General features: G+C 36.7%; 1 protein-coding gene across 5 annotated transcripts in view; it reads left to right on the top strand.

Annotated features, from left to right (window-relative positions):
- The window catches only part of nrxn3b (neurexin 3b), a 398,467-nt gene that overhangs the window by 115,600 nt on the left and 256,131 nt on the right, over positions 1-26,736 (top strand). For 3 of the 5 annotated variants that reach the window (XM_065268757.1, XM_065268751.1, XM_065268753.1), the window contains 7 exons: positions 12,273-12,476; positions 15,544-15,570; positions 20,925-21,044; positions 21,142-21,523; positions 22,062-22,252; positions 24,762-24,935; positions 25,355-25,381. In XM_065268757.1, the coding sequence (XP_065124829.1) occupies positions 12,273-12,476; positions 15,544-15,570; positions 20,925-21,044; positions 21,142-21,523; positions 22,062-22,252; positions 24,762-24,935; positions 25,355-25,381 (1,125 nt within the window). The remainder of the gene's footprint in view (positions 1-12,272; positions 12,477-15,543; positions 15,571-20,924; positions 21,045-21,141; positions 21,524-22,061; positions 22,253-24,761; positions 24,936-25,354; positions 25,382-26,736) is intronic. The other 2 variants (XM_065268754.1, XM_065268752.1) reach the window with 1 other exon arrangement.

The raw sequence follows: 26,736 nt of genomic DNA, 5'->3' as shown, positions 1-26,736 counted from the left end.
CAAAGCAATCGATCTACAGGTCTGAAAACAGACTAACTGTGGGTTCACACTAGCCACATTTGAGGCGTCAAATTCGCGTCTACCGCGTCTAGTTTGACGCTTGAACATTTTGAGTTTACTCGCTTCATTCACGTGTGCATTTCTTGTCATCGAGACATTCACGCGGAAATTCGCGTCATGGGAGGGGCTTCTGCTACTCCGCTCGCTTCCTGTAATCACGTCCCTACTACAGCAAGCTCCTGATTGGTTACTGCGGCATGTTTTTCCGCCAAAGTTAACATTTTTCAACTCCTGCGTTTCCCGCGGCAACGCTCAATTCGTGTGAACTAGATTTGCGGATGAGGCACCTCTAAAACCCTCATACGCGCCGGGAGACCTCCAGATGCACATCAACGCGTCTTTACATTGAAATCACTCGTGCTTGACGCCTCTACTGCGGCTGGTGTGAATGCAGCATTAGTCACTTTGCAACTTCTTGTCAACTATCAGTCATTAGAGTATTAATGAGTATTAAATACTATCTGATAAAGTAACCAAAACTGCCTTTCAAATGATGAAAGAAGACGAAACTGAATATGCATTTTTATATCTTTTATATCTTTTTATAGCTTATAAAAGAAGTAAAAGAAAATAAATAAAGGATGTTGCATTGATCAAAAGTAAACAAATAATTAAAGTAGTGCTTTCGTTAGGGAGAGCGAGTAGTGCTATTAAATGAATACTGCATAGTACGATGTGTACTGCCTACCGTTTTTAAATAAAAAAGTATGTTTTAATGAAACAATAAACATTCAGAAAGTAGTGCAGTATGGTAATGTTTTCCATCACTTTAGAAATAGTTACGGTTATTCTCTCCTTTTATGCAATTTAGTGTGCAGATATCTTTTGGCAGTTTGGATAAATAATGTAATTATTCCCGGATCATTTATCACACTCAAAATGAAGTTCAAGGTGAGCGGGAAATAGTGTTGTGCCCACTGGCAAATGCAGGAGGTCATACAGTATTACAAGACATTATTAGTTCACGTCTCTGATATTCTGTTCCTAAATGTGGCCTTCAGTTTATTACTTAATTTATAATTTCATGCCATCCATCACTTCACGTTTCAGAATATTTCTTTTATTTTTAAAAGGCAAATGTATTCACATCTCTGTATAATCAGAGCTGCATGCTGGGAAAATCTGTACTTTACAGTAGATGTGTCAGCAGATATTAGATTCCTGCATTCCTTATCTATTTTCTCTAATCACAAATAAGTGCATAGAAACTTTAATGAGCACCATCTTATTCCGACTAAAACTGCAGTCTTATAAACTTGCAAATGTAATTAGTCGATTAGGCCATGGCAGTATGCAAATATCAGCATTAACTGCTTCATTATCTTTGGGAATGCATAATGTGTAGCAAAATGACATATTTTATAAAACCTTTGAAATATCTGGCAGTGGAAATGTTCACATTTTCCCAATAAAAATACAGCCCATTCACTCGAGAAGATGTGTGAGCGTTCGTCTTCTCCTCGGGCTGACAAACACCTTCATTGTGTGACACTGATATCAGCAGACATCCACACTGACACGGCAAAGTTACATCTCTAAATATCTCCTCGTATCATTCAGCTTTAACTGCCATTACGCACATCATTAGGAGAGAGATGTAGTATTGTTTACAATCTGTTAAAGAGGTTTTAATTCTTATACCTTAATCTTCATTAAATTTACAGTGCATTTTAAGAAGCCGTATATATCTCGCTCGTTTATCTTGAATTGTTTTCTCTAAGAAGACAGCTGATGAAAGTTGAGCTCTTTGGGACCATAAACAAACCAAAATGTTATTTAACATGATCCTTTTCCATTTTCTCTCTGATCTTTAAAGTTAAACGAGCTGTCGTTGTACTAATAAGGTTTTTAAATGCAATTGAGCAATACCATGTCAAGTTTTAACCAAATGTTTTAAACCATACTGATATCTTAGATGTCAGTATTTAGTGGCTTAAAAAACCATGCAAGTTTTTTTAAGCATTTAACTCTTTCCCCGCCAGCGTTTTTTTAAAAGTTGCCAGCCAGTGCCAGCATTTTTCATGATTTTCTCAAAAGTTTATTGCCTTCCAGAAAATGTTCTTCTTTTACCGAGCTCCTATAGGTGACATTGGAGTAAAAAATCTAAAGTTTAGTTTCATGTGCTCACGCGAAACCTTCATGTGCTGAATTTTTTTTGAAAGGTTTAGCACTGTGCACGCAAAATTTAACTTTATTTAATTTTGGCTCCATGTCCCCTTAGGAAGTTTGTTTATATTCTTTAAATATAAACAAACAATATATCAAATGAAATAACAGACCCTCTGCTTTAAAAAAAAATACCTTCATTAGTTTTCTTTTTATCCCTGTTAACACTTTCGCCGCCATTGACGAGATTTTCCGGCTTTCCGCAATACCGCAACAATACCTTCCGCAACTTTTTAAAACCGGAAGTATTGCCTTATGGCAAGCGGCTGCATGTCCGTGTCTGTTTTAAAGATCGCTCTGAATGGGATCTCTATGAAAAGTCCGTCACAAAAAATTTAATTATCTCGGCTTTTTGCTCAAAATGTGGTGTTTTTGCAGAAACCTACCCATATTCAAAAGAACTACTGAAGGTAGGATGAAACGTTTTTTTTTTTTTTTTTGAAAAAAGGGTTTTTATTTGGTATATTGTATGTTAATATATTTAAAGAAGAACATTTTCTGGAAGGCATTAAACTTTGGTGAAAATCATGAAAAACGCTGGCGCTGGCTGGCAACTTTTTTTTTTAAATGCTGGCGGTGAAAGAGTTAAATATGGGTAGGTTTCTTCAAAAACACACAATTTTGAGCAAAAAGCTGAGATAATTGTATTTTTGTTATGGAATTTTGATAGCGATCCTCAAAACATACACTGACATACAGCTGTTTGCCCTAAAGCGATATTTCCGTGTTTTATAAGTTGAGGAAGAGTGCCGCTTGGTGGATAATAGCAGTATTATGGATTGACGGAAATACTCCTCACTGGCAGGGAAGCGTTTTCTCTTTACCAGTCATTGACAGTTATCTCATCAATTAAGAGTTAAAAACAATAATTTTCTTAGATGAATGCAACTTTCAAAATTGTCACATCCATAATATTTTTCTTATATATGCGCACACTGAAATTAAAATAATAGAAATATAATAGAAAGATTATTTGTTTTTGAAGTGCTGCCCCTTTGCCATTTGTTGGGTATTATTGCTTTTGTTTAATTCACATAATTCTTAGAAGAAGAAGAAAAAATGTATTGTTACTGTCACATATTTTTCTGATGTCTGGACTCTATCATCGGGGTTTTTGGAAAATATAAATATATCCATAACTTGGATCTTTAGAGTTAAACGGGCTGTTGTTGTGCTAATAAGGTTTTTAAATGCAATTGAGCAATTACATGCACGTCAACTTTTTACCAAACATTTTTAAAGGATTGCCGGAAAAGCTCGTCATTGGCAAGGTTAAAAATAAAAATTTTCATAGGTGAATGCAGCTTTCAAAATCATCACATCCATAAGCTTTTTCTTTCTCATATGCGCGCACTGAAATTAAAATAATATAAATAAAAAAAAATTTTGTTCTTTGAAGTGCTGCCTCTTTGCCATTTGTTGGGTATTATTTAAAACGTTTTAAACATAATGATATCTCAGATGTCAGTACATCCATAACTCTGGGTTATGCTGTGACAAACAAACCTCACTACCGTTTATCCTAGGTAACATTGCTGAATGATGTCAGTGCGCGCAGTGATGTGTTAAAAAATAAACTGATGTTTGTGACCTTCTGATATCATTTCCTTACCAGGCACCACATGATAAGGTATAAACAAGGCTTTTTTTAACCTGACATGGCATTTTGTTAAAGAGTAACTAAACCCCTGGTCAGAGCCTGACTCCGCCCACTGGCAATATTTGAAAAATGCAAATATTGTATTTGAAAGTGGGCAGACCCCAACGGAGATAGGGGGGACGAACTAAGTGTGTGGTGAGATCGTAACAAGGGCGTGGTGAGCTTGAACCTGCTTACATCACGAGACATTTTTTGGACCCAACATCCAATAGGAAAATTCAACTGCAGTAGCCACCGTTTAACCTGAAGAGGGCAGCACTCACTCGTTTTTACACCATATATTGTATTATTGAAACACTTTATATCCAAATGTCAAAAAACTTACTAAAATCAATGAACAGCACTAATAAAGCATCATTCTTACAGATCATTAACTGAAAAAAGTTGGTTTAGGGTTTAGTTACTCTTTAACATCTTGGTTTCTATTTCAGTTGCATCAAGCTGGGTAGACCCTCTTACTGGGAAATCTTATTGGTCCATTATATTACATCAAATATGATCTGATTGGTTGTGATTGCATCATGTGGCAAATCTGGGTAGACTGTAGCTTTGTAAATGTTACACCGTGTTCTAACTAGACGTGTTGCCATGACACGACACAAGATAAGAGGTATCTTTTCAATGTTAATCAGAGTTTTTGTCCTAACCAGCCACGACGGGATGCCACAGCGAGCCACAGTGGTTTGTGTTTTAGAAACGGTTTTTATTTCTGCGCTGTCACTGCTGACAGCTTCGCCTACACAGAGATTCAATGAAGGTTCTGCGTATTCTTAATATTAATCATCAAACATGGACGAGGAGAGACTGATAAGACATTTAAAAGCAGAACAAATCCCTCAATTTAAACAAGGAAAGCAATGAAGCAAAGGGATGCATCTCTGTATGTGCGAGAGGGCACACAAACAGATAAACTGTTCAGATTGGCCGTGTTTTGTAATTGATTGCAACACCACGCCCCTTTTTCACATTCAGTATGGAAACACAAATTACCTATTGCTGGAATCATATCTATTTAATACTTTTTATTTAAAAAGAGCAAAAGAAAGGCTGTTTTTTATCATATGACCCCTTTAAGTCATCTTATTTCATCAAAAGACACCACTTTTCTAGAATGTCATGAATAACTATGAAATCCAGCTAACAGCTCAATATTAGAGCCATCATTTATCTCCCACTCTCTGCTGTTCAGGTGGAGCACATGAATAATAGTTGAAAAGACGGCCCTTTATTTCAGGGTGAGTAATGCGGTAAGATCAGTGTGCTAGAGAGTTGTATAGCAGAGCTTATTATTTGAATCAAGGGCAGAGATGCAGTTAGCTGCTATGAAAAACGCAAAGGCCAGCACATTTTGCAAACAAAGAAACCTCGTCTTCATTCACTGCCATTTGGCTTTTGTTCAGCATGTCATCTGCTGTCAAAAACTTTATACAACTCAACAAAAAATTGAATGAAGCTGGCATCTATGATGTTATCGTCTCAATCGTAGGCTGCTGTCAGTGCCGGCTTAGAAAACAGAAATTCAACTTTTTGTTATTTTCTCAGCCTTTTGTCATTTCAAACCCAATGACTTTGTTTTGTGGAACACAAAAGAAAACTTAAGCAGAAATGTGGAGATGACATAAATAAAAGTGACTGGCAATGTACACTGTTGAGCTTAGAAATGGACCTAAAATGACTTTAAATGTATCCCGTATGCCTCATGTACTGTACACTGTGATCAAAATATCCTTAGTGAAGAACCCTTTTAAAATGTCCTTAATATGTGCCATTAGGTACAATCACAGTATTTTTTAAAATGTAATACTGCATGTAAAATTGTATGATCTTTTTTGGAGGGGTTTCACACAGAGCGTCAAAATGGCTAGAAATGTCCCTGTTTACCCCAGTGGCAGCGGTAAACAATATACTACTGAATGACTTGACCAATCAGATGTCAGATGCACCACTTGACCAATGTTTTCATTTTTTACCTTTACATTCATCTTCATTTAAACGTATGCATTTAGCATGCGCTCGTATCTACTGCATTGCAACCAGTGTTGGGGAAAGTTACTTCTGAAAGTAATGCATTACAACATTAAGTTACTCCCCAAAAAAGTAATGAATTGCTTGATCTCTTTTAGGCTTTCCAATTGTTTCTCCGACCTGCCATCTCTGTTTCCGCTCAGCCGCGACGCATAGAGTACGTAATTCTACGTTAATATCAAAGGAATAATTTATGTCGGGCCATTGAATTATAAGAAAATATTTTTTTTCCTCTTACAACATTCCACAAACATTGCTCTGGTGCCTATTTTTAAGACATTTGACAGGTTGGGTGTGCGGTTTACAGAAAAATATTCAACACCCATAGAAAATTTCTCAGTCAATCAGAATAAAGCATTCAACAGACCCGTGGTTTAAGTTCAGTTTGATTCAGTACATTTTTTTATCAAATAATTAAACTGAAAAGTAACTTGCATTACTTTTTTTTTTTAAGTAACTCAAATATTACTGTGTACATTTATAAAGTAATGTGTTACTTTACTCGTTACTCCAGAAAAGTAATATTATCACGTAATGCAAGTTACTTATAATGCGTTACCCCCAACACTGATTGCAACTATATATTTTTTTATTAATATGTGATCAATGGGAATCAAGCCCACGATCTTCGCACCGCTTATGCAATGCCTTACCGAACACATTTTTTGTTTTTTTTGTAGAATTGGCTTTCTCTTTGTCTATTCATCATTTAACTGACTAAATAGTGTCTCAGTATTGACATGCTCATCTGTGTTACTGTGTGTTACATTGACATGTTTTAGTTCATCACCACCAAAGCTTTGGCTTTTTCCTTGATAGTAGACTATATTAACTGTAGGTGCACATACCCAAGATGGCAACTGAGTAACGTCCACATGTATGACAGAAATGAACTCTTATTGTAATGCTTGGAGGTTAGTGATGGTAACTGATGTGGACCAGTGCTGTTTCGGCTGAGCTTTGGGTTACTTTAGATTAAGCTCAGGCAGTCAGTGCTTAAGTTAGCCAGTATGTGCTCATCAGTGGTGTAGTCTAGATTTTTGTAGTGAGTATACTGTGATTTTTCCCTCTCACCCTTATGCTTACTCGTCCTAGCGCGACACCTCATAAGCACCACCACACTCACAGATGCATACAGTAAAGATATTCATGTAACTAAGAGCATTCTGAAAGTGTACTCATAAACACATAAACTGAATGTGTTATCAACATGTCAGTTTATAAGAAAAAAAGACTTTAACAGCCAATGGGTTTACAGCTGGGGAAACTGGACTGATTTTTAGACTGGTTTAGTGTTAATCAACATCTAACTCAGAGACAAAAGTTATTTAACTGTTAATTAAAATTAAATAAATCTTCAATCTGTGGCTAACACATGCATTAAAGGAGAAAAAATATTAAATTCTTTCAATAGCTATTATCTGACAACTATTGATAACATTACCATGTGTAATTTAATGGTGTAAATGTTTTTAATTAATACACATTTAAGATGACCATGAAGTAACTCTAATTTGCATAGTCATTGATATAAAAGCTTATTTTTGCATATAATATAAGCATTGTCTAAAAATGAAAATAGGCTTATACATAATTAATTATTATTACAAGACCATCATGTAGCCTAATATTAGACACCCAAAACAAACAGAAGTTTAAGATCATATACATCTTGAACGTAGATATATAAATGAACACAGAGAAGGGAAGTTTAACACTGTGAAGCACAAGCAAACATGCAGACTGAAGGCAGCTAAAAACCATCAGGATATAATCACGGGCTTATTTTATTGCATTTGGAGCCTTACCTCCAGATAAAGTAATAAACTGGACTGATGATTTAAATGTTGTTTACTCACATGTGCGTTGTAAACTCTATGGAGTTTATGTTGCAGCACTCGTTCACTTCATTGGACTGTTTGTTTACAGTGTCGCGTGAGCAGCTACACTGTAGATTCGACTTCATTTGGCGCTAAGCAGACCTCTTGGTGATGTCAAAGTACCGCGAGAGCGAGTCAAAGCAGATTTCTCCATGTGATAACTGGAGTCTCTCTCGCGGTACTTTGCTGTCACTCGCCAGTCTGCTCCCCAGTTACTTTCGCGTCACTATAGTAATCTGATTTCATAGAAATTCATACGCCGATCGGATCGCGCAGTTTGGCATGAAGTATATAGCCTAATATGTATTTCAACCCGCTAAAGTAGCAAGTGTAGCATGCTAATGGTCAATGCTTCACATCTATATTATGACTAAACTTTAAAAATGTCACAAAACCATGCTGTTACGCATCCTCGCGCTATTTTTAGTGGGTATACGGAAATCCTTGACAATTTCTAGTGGGTATACGGCGTATACCTGCGTATCACGTAGACTACACCACTGGTGCTCATAGTAACCGGTTTCAGCCAGTGAGTGTATGAACAGCTGAGAGGCAGATGACGACGACAGTGGGTTTGTAGAGCAGACAAGAAAAATGTCTGCTTTCTGCTACAGTATACGTTTGATATATTTACAATAAGCTGATGTTAAAGCACAGCTCGAATTATATTGCATAGAGTATTAAATAAACCCATGCTATCTTATCAGTAGAGCACATTACATTTACATTATTATATTTTTATATTCATGCATTTGGCTGACGCTTTTGTATTAAGCAACTTACTGTACATTTAATCTATGCATCAGTATATGTATTCCCTTCGAACCCATAACCGTTTTTGATACTAACACAATGGTTAACATATTGCGCTACAGGAAATTACTGTACTGCACTGTACAGTTCATTCCACAAATATTTAATGGACATAAAATTTTGATGTTTTTCATCTTTTCACTTGATTTCCTAAAAACATCCTGCATTAACAATGATTCTGCATTAACTTATCATTTATTCAGATGGAACAGAACACAGGGGTCTTGAGATGTGTTTTTAAAAAACATAAAAGCGTCATGCATTATGGTAAAAAAAAAGTACATTCACCAGTACTGACCAGCAATTAAAATATATTGCATATAACTTACATATAGCATTATTTAGTGCCTTTTCCTCTGGGACCCAACAGTGTAGGGCCCCGCTGTGTAGTGTTTGTATGCTTTTATGGGGACAAGAAAAGCCTGTCTCGCACATGCAAAAAACATTCACACGCATGGCCAAGGAAATGTGGCTTTCAGCAAGCAGTCATGTGAGAAATTGACAACACACCAGAGAGAGAGAGAGAGAGAGAGAGAGAGAGAGAGAGAGAGAGAGAGAGAGAGACAGCAATAGAAAATGTAACAGGCCTTGTATTAAGATTAAGAATTTTCTCATACACACACACACACACACACATCTACACAAGCACGTACAAACACACACATCATACAAGCTCTTACAGTAATATCTCCCCTCAGTCAATCTCTCTTGGTGTTCAAATAAAAGCCTTGAGCAGAAATCACTGTGTTGTCCTCTACTGCCATCTAATGTTCATAGAATAAACTGCTGCGGCTCTTGATATGCAAACCGTTAAGATAGAAATAGGGAGGACATTTTAAGAACATTATCCCCCAGTATTGACTCTTGTACTTTATAGCATAGATGTATATTTTAAGAAAAGTTACATTTAGAAATGAAGCAATTCACTTTGATAAGACTGACTATTCTTCAGCTTTGAGGATTATTTCACCAGTGCGCATTGCAGGCTCTTTAAAAGGGAATGCGGAGAACAATGCAACAATGCACGTCTGTTGTCTCTTGTTTTCCGAGAAGTGTGCATTAGGATATACAGTGTCGTATAAATGTGTGCATGCTGACAAGACAACAGATGTTTCAGAGATTGTAGCAAAGTGCTCAGAGGAAAGATTCAGGCTCTGTGGTGAACCATAAACACCCCGCAAGCACCCTGCCTGATTTATTTGATTCAGTGTTCAGATTGAGGGGGGGGCTGGGGTGGTTCCAGACCTCCTATAAGCTTTGAAGGCCCCTTGTAAAGCACAAAAAATACAAATTAGGGGGGTCCCCTGGTTTTTATTCAACTTAAAATACCACATTCATTTTAAATTGTCATGCTGCTCTGCCACAAAGTGATACTGTCCATTATTTGTTCCAATTTCCCAATAAAAGATTTCTGTCTGCATGTAAACTCTCAAGTGCGCCTCACTCTGTTTTCTGGAGGAATTGACAGATTGTTAGATTTGGGATTGGGTTAGGGAAAAAAATATTTTTAAAGTATTATTTCACACTAATTTTAGAGATAAAAATGGTGGCGTTCGTCAGGGGTGGTGCTTAGCTAGGAGACCCCCATAAACTTTGACATAATTTAAACACTGCAGTATTAAAATCAATGTATGTTATAATGTAAATGTTATCAATTTTGTTGTGCCGTGGACCTCCTGACCACTATTAAATACAGTATGTTATCCAGATTGCGCAGGAAACACCTGTTAACACAGGTTGTGGTCTTTATAGTGCTCTAACAGCAGGTGGTGAGTAATAACCTCCACCCCTACAGTGTCATTGGCCCTGTGTCCTCATTACAATTCAAAATGAGCACTGGATCTGTTGATAACTCCCTCAAAACACATCCAGCTGTGCCGTGCCTTATTTGCATGTGTGTGTTTAAGTAATACACAGAGTTCAATGCAGTGTAGATAAAATCACACCCTGGCAGCATTGTCTGTTTGGTTTGCTTTTGGAAAGAGTGTTTAGGAGAAGCTGGTGGTTCCAGACAGGGGGTTAATGCGCTCTTCATTAATGCCTAAGAGCTCCCTTGACACTCGGCAGGTGTGTAAAAGCATAAGCAGGGTCGCTAGTTTCAAATGTGTGATAAATTGGTCCTTGTAATTGTGAATTAATTCATGCTAAGATTGTTGTTTTCAAAGCACTTCATTGTGAATACAGCCAAATTAAACATTTGCAAAGATCACAGATAGATCTTTACACGATTACTACTACTTTCATAAGAAAACAATTTGATAATTTACTCACCCTCATGTCATCCAAGATGTTTAAATTTTTTTTGTTCAGTCGGAAATAAAATGGTAGACTTTAGTGGACCTCAAAGGGCTCTAAATGATCCCAGCTGAGGTATAAGGGTCTTATCTAGCAAAACAATCGTCACATCATGGATGACATGGGGGTCAGTAAATCTGGATTTTTTTATGAAAGTGGAGTATTTATTTTTTAGTTTGTTTATTTGTATAGCACATTTAAAAACAACTCAAGTTGGCCAAAGTGCTTTCTAATAAAACTGCAATTATGAAATATAAAAAGCCAAAAGTAAAACAAAAACATTTAGCACAAAACATGGTCAACTACAAATGCCTGGGCAAGTAAATGCCCTCTTATAGGATTAAATAGACCAAAAGTCATACAAAATCTGATTTTCAAAGTTCACACATTGTTTTATTTTTTTTTTGTTTAGTAACACTAGTGGTGCATAAATGACTGAATTCTTCTTTAAGAATATTCCTGTAATGGATTATTACCTGCCACACTACAGTATATACTGTATCAATCACCTTCAGCCCAAGATAATAATGGTTTTATAAATACATGTACATTTCTCTTAATGTTGCTTTTGACTGATGTCATTGATTTCAGTTCCTATCATACATGGCAGGTGTGTAATTCACATTATTTTCTGCACAATGGTTCGACGCATGCTCCTCTATCATTACACAAAGGTATTCGGCTACTATCAGCCACAGGCCCATTCTTCTTTCTTCACCGCTCAAATTCGAGGCAGGTATTTCACGGTTGGTTGCCTTTTTTAATCCATTTTCCCTTTCAGCTGTGTGCTGTAGCGTTCTGGCTTGTAATGTGGCTGGAAATAAAAGGCTATGTTGGAAATGTTCCTCTCTGGCCAGCGGTGGGATGTCTCTGCTCACAGCAGATGTGCAATATGACGTCTGTGGATTAGAAGTGAAAGGATTGCGTTTTGCAGCATGTTTTATAATGTGGGAAGGGGGGAGTGTGGATGTGGGAATGAGTGCGAATGAAATGAATGTATTCTTTATCTCCTCTGCAGCCTTGTGTGTGCGTGCATTTAGGATTATACTTACTGTGAGGTAATTATTTGACTCATATCACAGTAAAAAGATTTTATGTACATACGAGAATGTTTTCATTACAAATACAAAAACTCTTAAGGCTGAGTACTGAGCGCTACTGGTTCAATTTGCTTATAATATTTTTGGCAAAGCTACATTAAACTCATTATTTAAACAGCAGCGAAGACAGACTGCGAAAGAAAAAAGTTACACTAAAGTAGTAGTAACCAAAAGGCCAAATATTTACTGTTCCTATCTAACTGATAAAACTAAAATAAAGGCAGATGAAATCCTGCATGTGTTTAATTGTCTGTGCATCCCTTATTTCCACAGAGGCGTCTATCCTGAGCTATGACGGCAGTATGTATATGAAGGTGGTGATGCCCACAGTGATACATACGGAAGCAGAGGACGTGTCTCTGCGTTTTATGTCTCAGCGTGCCTTTGGTCTGTTGATGGCTGCAACATCACGTGAGTCTGCGGACACGTTACGACTAGAGCTGGACAGCGGGCGCATCAAACTGACCGTCAACTTAGGTATCGTATACCGCCATATTTGAGTTTCTTATCCTCCTTTCTCGGTCGCCTTCTATTTATGATTTATGCAAGCTACTTAATGTTATCATCTCTCTAACATTAAAACGAATCGACTGTTTTTTGATCTGCATGTTTGCTCCTGTCAGTTTTTTTGTTCTTTTGCTTTGTTTGCGAGTGATGTGGACAGACAAGCTCTTATCACCATCTCACGTAACCTCTGACCTCATGATCTACGCATCTGCAGCAGTCATTCTCATAGACATGCCCATAAAGTTACAGACACAGGAGGAATATACTCTGATAAAGTTATGCACTTATTTAAACTAACAATCATTCCTAAGGGCACAGACTTGCTGGGCCATTTTAGTAAAACATTAGTTATTTGTAAGATATAGTTAGATACTGTAGATTGAAAGACTGACACTATAGATAGGTAGGTAGGTGGGTAGACAGACAGACAAACAGACAGACAGACAGACAGACAGACAGACAGACAGACAGACAGACATAGATGTAGACAGACAGACAGACAGATATAGAAAGACAGTCATAGACAGACAGACAGACAAACAGACATAGAAAGACAGACAGACAGCCATAGACATACAGATAGATAAATAGACAGAGACAGACAGACAAACAGACAGACAGACAGACATAGACATACAGACAGACAGACATAGAAAGACAGACAAACAGACAGACAGAGAGACAGACAGACAGACAGGCAGGCAGGCAGGCAGACAGACATAGATGTAGACAGACAGACAGACAGACAGACAGACAGACAGACAGACATAGAAAGACAGTCATAGGCAGACAGACAGACAGACATAGAAAGACAGACAGACATAAAAAGACAGACATACAGACAGACAGACATAGAAAGACAGACAGACAGACAGACAGACAGACAGACAGACAGACAGATAGATAAATAGACAGAGACAGACAGACAGACAGACATAGACAGACAGACAGACATAAAAAGATAGACATACAGACAGACAGAGATAGAAAGACAGACAAACAGACAGACAGACAGACAGACAGACATACATAGATGTAGACAGACAGACAGACAGACAGACAGACATAGAAAGACAGTCATAGACAGACAGACAGACAGACAGACATAGAAAGCCAGACAGACAGCTATAGACATACAGATAGATAAATAGACAGAGACAGACAGACAGACAGACAGACAGACAGACAGACAGACAGACAGAAAAAGACAGACATACAGACAGACAGACAGACAGACATAGAAAGACAGACAAACAGACAGACAGACAGAGAGACAGACAGACAGACAGGCAGGCAGGCAGGCAGGCAGGCAGGCAGACAGACAGACAGACATAGAAAGACAGACAGACAGACATAGAAAGACAGACAGACAGACAGACAGACAGACAGACATAGAACAACAGACAGACATAGACAGACAGACAGACAGACAGACAGACAGACATAGAAAGACAGACATAGATAGAAAGACAGACAGACACAGATAGACAGGCAGACAGACAGACATAGACAGACAGACAGACATAAAAAGACAGACAGACAGACAGACAGACAAATAGATCATTCTTTAGTATTTGTATTTTTCTCTGTTCTTCTCTGTTCTTACGGTAAGATGTTTTTAAAAATCAATCGTGTATCTTCTGTATAACAAGTTTTTTTATCATCAGGAAAGTACCCATACCCATCCCTCGCTCTTAACAGCATTTATTGCGTCATGTTTAAAGATGGTTCTCACCCCTTCAAAGGCCTTTAGCCTGCGGCCCTGCAAGCTAACAGCCCGAGACCAAAGCACCCAGCCTGCCTGCAGCTGGTGACCGAACACCACGCACTGATCATTCAGTAGACACACACACACAATACATACACATTCATCATTCCTACTAACATGCATGCACACCACATCACAAAGACCTAAAAGTCTTATATATAGATAAATATCTAAATTATTTTGACATGTTATAATTCATTTCAATGCTGTTTTTACTAAATCACATTATGCATTCTAATGATAAAACTGTTTATTCCCTTTTCAAGCCATTTACCATAACACAATTTATGCATTTAGCACAAATAGACATAACCACCAGAACTTTCAGTACGCATTGCACTAGTATGATCTGATTTCTCGATGTCCGTTACATGAGGAACAAGTTTGTCAAAGTGTTTACCACTGTATGGTGCTGGTGCTTTATGGACTGAGGCTGTTTGCTCCCACTTTTCTGTTGCGGTTGACAGCACATGAGGAAAATGGCCGTATGGATTCCAACCCGGAGAACAAAACAATTGTGATAGCAATATGAAATCTACCCGATAATATTTATACAGTCTGGTAAAAAATATAGATCAAAACGGGTTGTATCCATTTGGCATAGAGCAGGCAGTCATTTTAAATGGATCAGTAGCTATTTTAGAGTACATATACAGTATTTAAAGAAAAAAATATATCACAGCAAACATTTGATTACCGGCTAGAAAGGCATCTAATGTTTGTTATTTAAACATTCTGACAATACGGTGGCCTCAAAAGCATTCGTATGCTAAGGCCGCACTTAAAAAAGTATGGATGTCCTTGTATAAATCAAAATATCAAGCCAAACATTTGACAAAAGAAGTGTTTGTTTACATTTTAAAATTTGTTGTTTATCTACAAAATTTGGAGAGTTAGCTATCGGAGCATGTTAAAACTACATGTGTTACTCTGCTGGTAACTTCCTTAATCTGCTAACAATAAGAGTGGAAAAAAATTGGTTTAAGGTCTATAAATTGGTTGTTGATCATCACTTGGTTTGATATTTTGTTTCTATTGCAATAACATTCACACATTTATAAGTGTGTCCAAATACTTTTTGGGACCATTGTCATTTTGACACCAAAGAATTTGGCTCAAACGGTTATTGTATAATCAAACTGAAGTAAATCCAAAATGGCTGCCGCTCCATGTGCTCGTCCCCGGAAGGTGGAGTTTCTGTTGTTGGATGTCTGCAGCTGTAACCTTGAAGGACGCGATTTCATCTGTCACTTGTTCTTCCCCATCTAGATTGTGGCAGGATAAACTGTAATGCCAGTAAGTGCTCAATCTGTTTTACATACTTTTTTCTTAACCTGTTCACATAATATGAGCTGAATGGTATGAGAAACACAAACCTTAGCAAAAGAAACAAAATGTAATGTTTTTTTTCTACATAAGGTAACTGCTTATTTTACTGGTGATGGTACAATGCCTACACTACCAAGCAAAAGTTTGTTGTTAAAAATGTAATTTAGATAATTCATTTAAAAATATATACATTTCATCTTTAAAGTTTCTCCAAACTTTTGACTGGTAGTGTACATTCTGTTCCATGTTTAATGTACTGTTAACGCACTAATGCTAATTTTAGGCATCATAATGGTTTAAATATTTTGTGATGCTGGTAAAGTACCTGCTCTTACTCATCTAAAGGCTTTCAGTCACTTATCCCTGACCATCATTTGTTTCTGATTTGATTTTGTTCAGTTTTAATTTCATCATTAAAAGTCATAAAGTGAAAAGCTCACAAAAAACATGTTTTTGTGGGCATTTGCTCATTTATCCTTGTGTTGTTGCAAATTTGTATGACTTTGTTTTGCAGAACACAATGAAAATATCTTAAAGAATGTACTGAATGGGGAATTGAACATGCAGGGTTAGATTTCCAAATCTAAATAATTAGACCAAATTAGATTTTTTTATCACCAAAAAAGTAGATATAATCAGTCGTGTTGTGTGTGTGTGGGGGGGGGGGGCTATGGAGCCTTAAGCCCCTAATGTTTTGTCAAAAGCCCCTTTTGTAAATGCTTAAGGTTTAAAATGGATAGATTGTCTTATTATTACTTCTAATTTGTTTTCCTGATACACAAACTTTCTGCCGTAGATCAGCGCTTATCAGTCCTCTTAAAGGAGCATTTCACCCATAGAAATATTAATCTTTATTGAAAGTGTGTTATATTTGGTGCCTATTTGACCGAGAAAAGGGGTGTTTAGTCTAACCCCCTCAACAAAGAAATTGGACTGTGTTCTTTCAATGATGCAAAATGATGATTTTTACATCATTGAAAGAACGAAGTGCAACACTGAAATCTGTATTTCTCCTGTCTCAGCGGCTACTAAATGATGCATGACTATTCAAAAACATGACTGGGGTTCTAACTATACAAAGCTTAATGCAAATAGGTGAAGTGTCCCTTTATAACGCAGCTGTGAAGTTCATTGTTGTGTTAAGTTGTTAAACAGGACAGTATCTGTTTATGCCTGCAGATGGCACTGTTGACAATACACAGTCATTAAAAATCATCTTTTATCGGGTGATATAAAATACGAGCCAGGATTTCAGGTGTGTCTTCCGGTAGTCGTATTAGTCGACAGCATATGTCATCGAGATCTTTTTAGTTAAAACATATATAAAATTAAATGTAACAGTTGCTTTTCTGAAATACAATCACAGTTTATTGTCAAATCATTTTAAAAACACTTAAAGGGACACTCCACTTTTTTTTTTTTTAAATCTTCATTTTCATTTTCCAGCTCCCCTAGATCAGTGACTTTGCTGCTGTAACATGGCTGCAGCAGGTGCAATGATATTACGCACTGCCCGAGAATAGTCCCCTTAGTAACTTTCAATAGCAGGGGATTATTTTCCAGCACTGCATCATAATATGCGCCTCCTGCAGCCATGGTAAGGCAGCAAAGTCCTTTATTATTATTCCAGAATGAGAGTATAGTTCATAGCCATATCTGTCTAGAAAATCACAACTTTAAATTTTCTGTCGGTCTTTCTACACGATGTAACTACAGAAGAGTCAAGTTTTAAATATAAAAATATCAAAACTCTTTGGTTATTTTTAGCGTGATGCTAATAGTCTAATCAAATTCAATGGATTGTGCTAAGCTATGCTAAAAGTGTTTGTGCCAGGCCCGGAGATCAGCTGAATGAAATCTAATGTTTAACTCTAGGGGATATTATATTTTCAAAAAAAAGTGTCCCTTTAAACTGCAATCCATAACTTTTGCTCTCTGTTGCCACCTCTGTTTAAAACATAAAATTGCAGTTAATTTCTGCGTGTGATCAATCTGATGTGTCTGTGATCGCAGAAGCAGTGCAGATTTGTCAATATACATCGACATGACAGTTAGAAGTACATCCTAAACGTCAAATATTAAATTTTAAATATTAAATCTGCCAAGTTTATTCTGACTAAATGAAAGCATGAATGTTTCAACATAGATGCCTTACCTGTTCAAAGGAAAAGTAATCTATGCACCAGTATTTAATGTAACTTGCTTTAGCACAAGGTCTGTCACGTTTTCTTTTCCTCTGCAGTTTTAGCTTTAATAGTTGTTTTTTAGATTATTCCCCAAATGTAAGAACGTAACAGATTGACGTGTACATATTATTCCTTGAATAAATCTTTACAGATGAAACGCCACCATCCAGATAAAGTTTAAATTCTAAGCAACTGTTGAACAAAAGGGCTTTTCACACTGCAATTAACCCCATGTTATCTTTGTTCTAAACCTTGAGTCAAAGGGATAGTTCACACAAAAATGAAACTTCTGTCATCATTTACTCACCCTCATGTTGTTTTAAACCTATATGCGATAAATAATGGTAAGCACACAGACAACACCCGCTGACTTCCATAGTAGGATAAACAAATACTGTGGAAGTCAATGGGTACTGTTAACCGTGTCCTTAATTTATAAAGTATTTTCTTTTGTGTTAAGAAGAATAAAGAAACTCATACAGGTTAATTAAAAAAACAGTAATGCATACTTTCTTGTCATTTAGAAGCCAGTATATCTCTGTAATTATTAATCTTGGTTATGAAACACTGCTTTAAAGCACCGCTTTACTTGAAATGTTTATTTACTTTTATAGTTGTCTTTAGTATTCTTTATTAAAGCAATAAGCCCCAAGAAGCAGTGGGTTACCAGTGCATTTTATAACAGCTAAGGGGCGTTGTTAAAACCCCCATTAGCTGTTTTAAAATGCACTGTAACCCCACTGCTTTGCGGGGCTTATTGCTTTTATAAAACGGTTACTTCATATGCATAGCAGGATTTCATAAAATAAAACACAAATGAGTTGTAATTATATTAGTACAAATATTACTCTTCCGCCAAACAAAGTAGTTCCTCAGAATCAAGTGTGGCTGATACAGAGCTCAGTTCCCAACCAACAGAGATGCAGCAAAGACACAATGAAAATATGATTTAAGACTGTGGTGTTTATTTTTATAAATCAACATTCATCTAATTTATACATTAACATTTATATCGTGCAACTGTTGAAGTGATGATCAAATATGCTTGGAAGCATGCTTAACTCTTACCCCGTCAGCGTTTTTTTTTTTTTTTTAAGTTGCCATCCAGTTTTAGTTTAATGCCTTGCAGAAAAATTATCTTCTTTAAATAAACATAAAATATCCAATGAAAGAACAGACCATTCGCTTATAAACAACAACAACAAAAAACCCTGTTTCATCCTACCTTCATTTGTTCTCTTATCACCTCTCAGATTTTTTAGCTAAAAGCGGAGATAATTCCATTTTTGTGAAGATCTTATGTAAGAGATCAGATTCAGAGCCATCAAAACTTACACGCTGTGTTTTCAGTGTTGAGTGAATGTGTCAGTGTTTAAGTTGGGTAAGATCGCCACCTAGTGGAAAATAGCGGACATATGAACTTGAGTTATAAACTCCTCAGACAACGTTTTCTCTTTATCGACGAGATGACTCAACAATATTTATTGACATTTATCTGGATATCGCCATTAATTGTGCAATTGTAGACAAATTAAAAATATGATTAAAGACACTGTTGTTTATTTTCATAAATCAGTACGCAGTAACAGTGGCGCAGTGATACTTATGTGATGCAGTCTGAACCGTGGGTTAACCGGGGTATTTTATCACGGCTTAGAATGCGTTTCAACCAATCAGAATGAAGAACCAGAACTGCCCGTTTTATAATATTGATTAATATTCACTGTAAAAATGCAGCATTTTGTCAAATCAACATATATTTTTATGCTACCTAAAAATTTAAATTAAATAATGTCAACTTGTTTTTATGGTTTTTTTGTTGTTGTTGTTGTTGTTTTGTGCTAAAAGGTGCTAATTCAAAGCAGACTATCATTTCTAACTCTAAAATGCATTTAGGAAGACAATTTGTTAACTCTGTGCTCTTAAATTTCACATTTCTTACAAAATCAATGAAACCGTTCAACAATAGTATGTTTCCCGCAATAAAGTGCACGTATTTGCCCTCTTATGCGAAACAAAAGCAGTTATTTTAAAATAATAAATGTCCATATTTTTTAAAAGGTCATGCAACACATACTCTAATGCTTACATGACCACATCACATGTTTATAATTTCCATTTGTTTCACATTTCAGACAAATGTGGTTAATTTGTAGTTTGTTACTCCATGTTTTGGTAAGAAATGTCACAGCACTTGTGTTTAATGGTTCACCCAAAAATAAAATTTTCTCATGTTGTTACAAAGCTGTATACAGCACTTGGATTTTGTTCTGATGAATACAAAGGAAAATATTTTGAGGAATGTTTGTAACCAAATCATTCATAAGCCCCATAGTATTATTTTTTTCCTACTATGGAAGTCAATGGTGCTTTTAATGAGTTACAAACATTCATCAATATTTCTTCCTTTGAATTCATCAGAACAAAAAAAAAATTAATAATATGAGAGGGAGTAAATGATCACATATTTTTCGTTTTTGGGTAAACTATCCCTTTATCAGAGCACTTGCATTATGAAAAACAGCATCCCATGCAATATGCTTGAGCTGTATAGTGCAGATGTAGTGAGATCTCTTGGTATTCATGTATACAGACATTTGTAAACTGTGCATAAAAAAACATAATGCAAAAATAATAAATATGTCACAGACAGTCACATGTTATTCTGAATACAACCCAACACATTGTTTTCCATATGGTCTGGCCTTTTTCTGAGTAACAGCAGTTTTAAAATGATCGGTTTTCAATGCATCTCAGTTGAAGTTACAATTCATGTGGAAAGATTTTGATCTATGATCTGGAGCACAAAACTTTGCGAAAGTTGCTTGGTCTTGGAAATAATAATGGTCATAAAGTGGCCCCTAGCTATCACTAGGACGGTACCCTTTCCAAAAGTACACCTTTGTACCCAAACACTTCATCTTAGTATCTTAGAAGCACATATTGGGACTAAATGTATGCACATCTGTAAATGGTACATATTTGTATGTTTTTAAAGGGTGCTGCCCCATTGACAGCTTGGGACCATTTTTTGACCATTATTTTTTGACTGTGTATGTGCATGTGATCAATATCACATCACAGTTTAATAAAGCATTGAGTATGTGTAGTCACTGACTGACACGTCATTCTCAGGTAAAGGGCCAGAGACGTTGTATGCAGGTCAGAAGCTGAACGACAACGACTGGCACACGGTCCGGGTGACACGGCGCGCTAAAACCCTCAAACTCATTGTGGATGATGATGTTGCTGAAGGTACGAATGTAGCGCAGCTCCTGCCACAAAATGCACGAATCAAACACATAACAAATGGGTTTTAATGAAATTATGTTGCATATCTCATTCTTCACAGGTCAGATGAATGGCGACCACACTCGGCTGGAGTTCAGTAACGTCGAGACCGGTATCCTGACCGAGCGGCGCTTCGCCTCCACTGCTCCGTCCAACTTCATCGGCCACCTGCAAGGCCTGAAATTCAATGGCCTTCTTTACATCGACATGTGCAAGAACGGCGATATCGAGTTCTGCGAGCTCAACGCTCGCTTCGGCATGCGCTCCATCGTGGCCGATCCCGTCACCTTCAAGACCAAAGGAAGCTACCTGGGTCTGACTACGCTCCAGGCTTACAGCACCATGCACCTTTTCTTCCAGTTCAAAACCACCTCGGGTGACGGTTTCATTCTCTTTAATAGCGGAGACGGGAATGATTTCATTGCCGTTGAACTTGTCAAAGGGTGAGTGAGAGGAGAGCGATCAAAGCCAATGGAGTTTCTTCAGATGTTATCCCATGACCGCTCTCGTAAAAATAAAATGTAGGCAAGAAATGTGAATAAAAACTTTGAAAAGTGAGTTATAATAGTAGATTGCAATGCAAAGTCATTGCAGTTTGTATGATTTGCACCTCTAGGATTTCATAATAGTTTGAAACATGGAGTGAATAGCAAAACTATAAGTATCAGTTGATGTTATTCTAAGTAATCGAATATCCCCACGCATCCCCCACAGCCAGTTTTCTAAAATAATATTACAATTGTGCATTTGGCTATTTGTAAATTCATCTAAATTCAATTCAAAGTAAATCTATACACCAAAGCCTTTAATACAGTATAAATCTCATTGCACTTTAGAAGAAGTGTGTTCCCTCTCATGGTCATCTGAGCATCTCATCCTGGATGAGCTCCGCTTGGGTTGAGTGTTCTTCACTAAAGTGCACTTGGAAGGATATATGGGCGTGGATACAGCTGCGCTCTCTCATGTTTTTGTGTTTGCCAGGTATATCCACTACGTGTTCAACTTGGGAGACGGACCGAGCCTTCTGAAAGGGAACAGCGACAGTCCTCTCAATGACAACCAGTGGCACAATGTTGTGATCACACGAGATGCCAGCAACACACACATGCTAAAGGTGGACGCCAAATCTGTCAGTCAGGTGGTCAACGGAGCGAAAAATCTGGACTTGAAAGGTCAGATACACCAAATCGCTTGACCTTTACTGACATTTCTGATTGCACATTTGACATTTTAGAACTGACTTAAAACATGTGTGCACCAGTGGCGATGCAACATTAGGGTCAGGGTGGCACTGGCCCACTCAGATTGATGGCTGGTCCACACAATCAGAAGTGACACAAAATATTACATACATTAACAATCACTCAAATACACATCATGTTTCAGAAATAATAATAAATAATATTTATATAGAAAGTTTATAATTGTGCATGTTACTAAACCTTGCAAATGGTAACATTCAAGCCATTTAAGCGCAAGTAGACAATTAAGTGGCACACAGACTCAAAAGTGCACACACAGAGACATGCATTTCAAAAAATGCGCAAACACAGAATCTCTCTGCACTTGATATACACACAAACGTATCTTTAAATATCACAGCAAGTAATCTCATAAATACAGTCCATTATTATGTCTTAAGTAAACGCAAACAGAAAGAAATCAGATGTGTGTCAGGATGGACCGTGCTTTTTTCGGTCTTTAGGTGGCAGTAGACTACTCTCTGCTTTGTGTCATTGCTGGAATCAAACAAAAGAAGGAAAATCACTTCTGTTGCTTTATATATAATATATAAATATTTTATATTTATAGAATGAAAAGAAAGTGTTGTTATTGTTATTTTAATTTCCCCCACCCCCTTTATTTGCTGATCCATAAATGATCCGATTCGTGACTCAGAAACTGAATCTTAAGTTTTGTGATTCGTTTAACCACTATTATATTCTAAAATTATGTCATTTGTTCACACTGTATTTCACCAAGGTCCACTCAGTTAAAAATTTCTGGTGTGCACACATGTTGTTACTCTTTAAGTCACATATCACTTATGGATCTCAAATGTTTATGGCAAAACATATATTTTCAAATATAATTTGAAATATATTTCAAAATATAAAAAACGGCTAAAATATATGTACTAAAATATATGTTTATACAAATGTTTTTTAGCAATATATTTTTTGGCCATTTTTTTGTATAATTTTGTATAATTTTGAAATGTATTTTGAAAATCAATTTATTTGAAAGCATTAATATTCATGTTACATTGAAAGAAAAACTCTGCTACAAACCTGTAAACATAACAGCTTTGAAAAGATTAAAATAAAATATATGTTCAACTGCAAAAAATATACTTATAATTGTAGATTATCTTGTTTTACTCGACTTGACTGCAGCTTTCGACACAATTTCACATAGTATTCTTTTAAACCGTTTATCTGACATTGGTATCACTGGTGTTCCTTATGCCTGGTTTTTATCATACCTTTCTAATTGCACACAGTTTGTACAACTGAAAAAAATGTATTCCCAACCTTCTCCTATTAGCTGTGGTGTTCCCCAAGGTTCTGTCCTAGGACCCCTGTTGTTCTAAATTTACCTTCTCCCACTCGGTAATATCTTTTCAAAATTCGGTATTAAATTCCACTGTTACGCTGATGATACGCAGCTTTATATATCTACTAACCCTGACTCCATTCTTCCCCCTCCCTGTCTTACCAACTGCCTTCACGAAAAAAATGTCTGGTTTTCTGCGAATTTCCTCAAACTTAATGGCAGTAAGACTGAAGTCCTTCTCATTGGTGCTAATTCTACTCTCTCCAAGTCAAGCAGTTTTTCTTTATCTATTGACGGTTCATCTATTTCTCCTTCTCACCAGAATAGGAACTTTGGGGTTATCTTTGACAGCACCCTTTCATTTGAAGCCCATATTAATAATATAACCAGGTTTTGTTATTTCCATCACCCCATCACATCAACAACTACAATGGCTTCCAATCAAATCCCGAATTGAATTTAAAATTCTCCTCCTCACATACAAATCTCTTCATAGCCTCGCTCCACCTTACCTTTCTGACCTCTTACAGCCCCACACCCCCTCCCGAACTTTTCGCTCCTCCTCATTGGGTCTCCTTCATACACCTTCTGCTCGCCTAACCACCATGGGCCATAGGGCCTTTAGCCGTGTTTCTCCTCGTCTTCGGAATTCTCTCCCAGTTAACATCCGTATATCAGATTCATTAGATCAATTTAAAGTCAAACTTAAAACTCATCTAGTAGTTTTTTATTTTTGTTTTTTATTGATAATTTTGTTTGTTGTTACTTCTGATATTATTGGCTGCTTGTTGTACGGTGACCTTGTGTAGTTTGAAAGGCGCCTTGAATAAAATGCATTATTATTATTATTAGATTTTATACATACATGTTATAAATATACAGTATGGGTTGTAAATCTAGAAATATATTTGTTACCTCTGAAATACATTTTGAAATATATGTTTATATAAAGAAATTAAAAATGTATCAAAAATATATTTAATTAAGCTTTACTTTGTACAAAATGTATATTTAAAACATATTTTTGGCCAAATAAATGTATTTTTTTGCCGTATGGTATGGCACACATTACTATACTAACAAATTCAGCTTTAAGTGTTTGTTCTAACTGGGCTCTCTCTGCAGGTGACTTATTTGTGGCCGGTCTCGGACCCAACATGTACCAGAACCTGCCAAAGTTGGTGGTATCTCGTGAGGGTTTCCAGGGCTGCTTGGCTTCTATGGATCTCAATGGGCGCTTGCCGGACCTTATCAATGACGCTCTATTCCGAAGCGGGCCGATCGAACGTGGATGTGAAGGTATTCGACACTCGTCAACCTTCAATACTGATGCCCTACGTTCTGTTGTGTTCCTCATTAATATCTGTTTCAAACAGAATAGAAATGTAATGTACTTTGTGCTCTCTTATTCTTTGCTTAGAGCCCAGATAACCACTAGATGGCGCCTTGGTCAAAGCCATGTTAACAACACTTCATTTATACAACAACCACATGACTGAAAATAGGCACAAAATAATTTTTAGTAATTAAATGTTCATTAGTGACATATTTAGATTTAACACAACATTCTTGTCTTAATAAAATAATTTCCTATTTTATTGTTTGTTCTTAGATTACACAAACACGCAGATATTTTCCACTCCCCTTTGATTGCTTTTCCTTTTACTAACCACTCTGTGTTTTACTGTCCAATTTTTTGTCCTTTCCTGCTAACAAAGTTGGTTTCACCAAAGCTGACCTGCAAGGTAGAGCGTCTTGCCTTTGTGTCTCATACAAACAGAAGAGATCACACATCTGGCTGAAAGTTGCAAAGATCTTTTTGATGCTAGTTTTAAAAACTTTAAGATGATGGGAACCAAGAAAAATTGATCAAGTTATAAATATCTTTCCCAAGTATCCAAGAGAGTTTTAAATAGTGAATCATTAGAGGCAGAAAACGGTATTGATTCCCTGACTCGCTCACTTTCAGCCAGCAGAGACTCATCGTCTTTAAAAATATCCACACTCGGGACTCGTGTCTTGAAAGCATGTTTTTCTGTTGGCTTCATGAGAATGTGGTTTCAATAGATCTAATGTAAACACACGCTGTTGTTTACATGACAACTTCTACTATTTTCACACTGAAACAGAGTCAACAGTCCATTTCTTGTTTATTTGGAGATGAAATGTGTGTACAGGAGCATGCAAAAAATATGCTAATTACACATCTTACAAGTTATTCAAGAATGAGATATTCAGTTTACAAAACAGATCACCTGTTTGGTTTACTGCACACCAGACAAGCTACTGTAAGGCTCATGACAGACAGACCCAGATACTTGTGTTGAACATCATAACACATGTCAGTGTAGTTTTATTTTGTGTTTTTTTTTTTTTTGCTTGCATTGTTGGCTGTGTTCACCCAGCAAGAAATCACCCTCTAGGTTAACTTTAGACCTGATATAGTCCGGCTATGAGTAACCCACTTAAATTTGGTTACATGTCGTTTTTGCCAAAATAACTTGTGAGATATTACATCATTTAAGCAAAGTCAACAGTGTTTACAAGGTGTTTGATTTATTTTTGGGCTATGGCCAATATTTCGCTTAGACATCTTGGCTTTGCTTGGGCGGCTATTAGAAGTCTTTAACACGCAAAATTGCTTGCTGTGCAGTTTTATTGTTTGTTTGTCTGATGTGTTTCTCAACTGGTGAGTCAAAGGTCTTTCTGATAGGACAGCAGCAAAAAACGATTAAAAAATAAATGCAAATAATCAAAGGCAAATAATCAATTGATGATGCAATTGACTATGTAAACACTGTACAAAAGCTAAATAAATAGGACATTTTTAACCCTTGTGTGGTGTTCGGGTCTGTGGGACCCGTTTTTAATGTTTACTAAAAGAAAAATTATGCAATTAATTGTTGTTTCAACCTCAGATTCATTGGCCTTGGCTCATTTTCTATAAAGAACATAAAAATAAACAACTTTATAATGACTGTACACTGTACACCCCCCTACACATTTATATTACATATGTGGTGTTCGGGTCCACTGGACCCGGAGGTAATAAGAGAGTGAAATTTTAATATGCTATGTAACTTTACTCTGTTTTTCACTT

This window comes from Paramisgurnus dabryanus, chromosome 12 (assembly GCF_030506205.2).
Source record: "Paramisgurnus dabryanus chromosome 12, PD_genome_1.1, whole genome shotgun sequence".
Taxonomy (NCBI): Eukaryota; Metazoa; Chordata; class Actinopteri; order Cypriniformes; family Cobitidae; genus Paramisgurnus; species Paramisgurnus dabryanus.
Note: the sequence above shows the minus strand (reverse complement) of the source record. Positions and strands in the feature narration are given on the sequence as shown.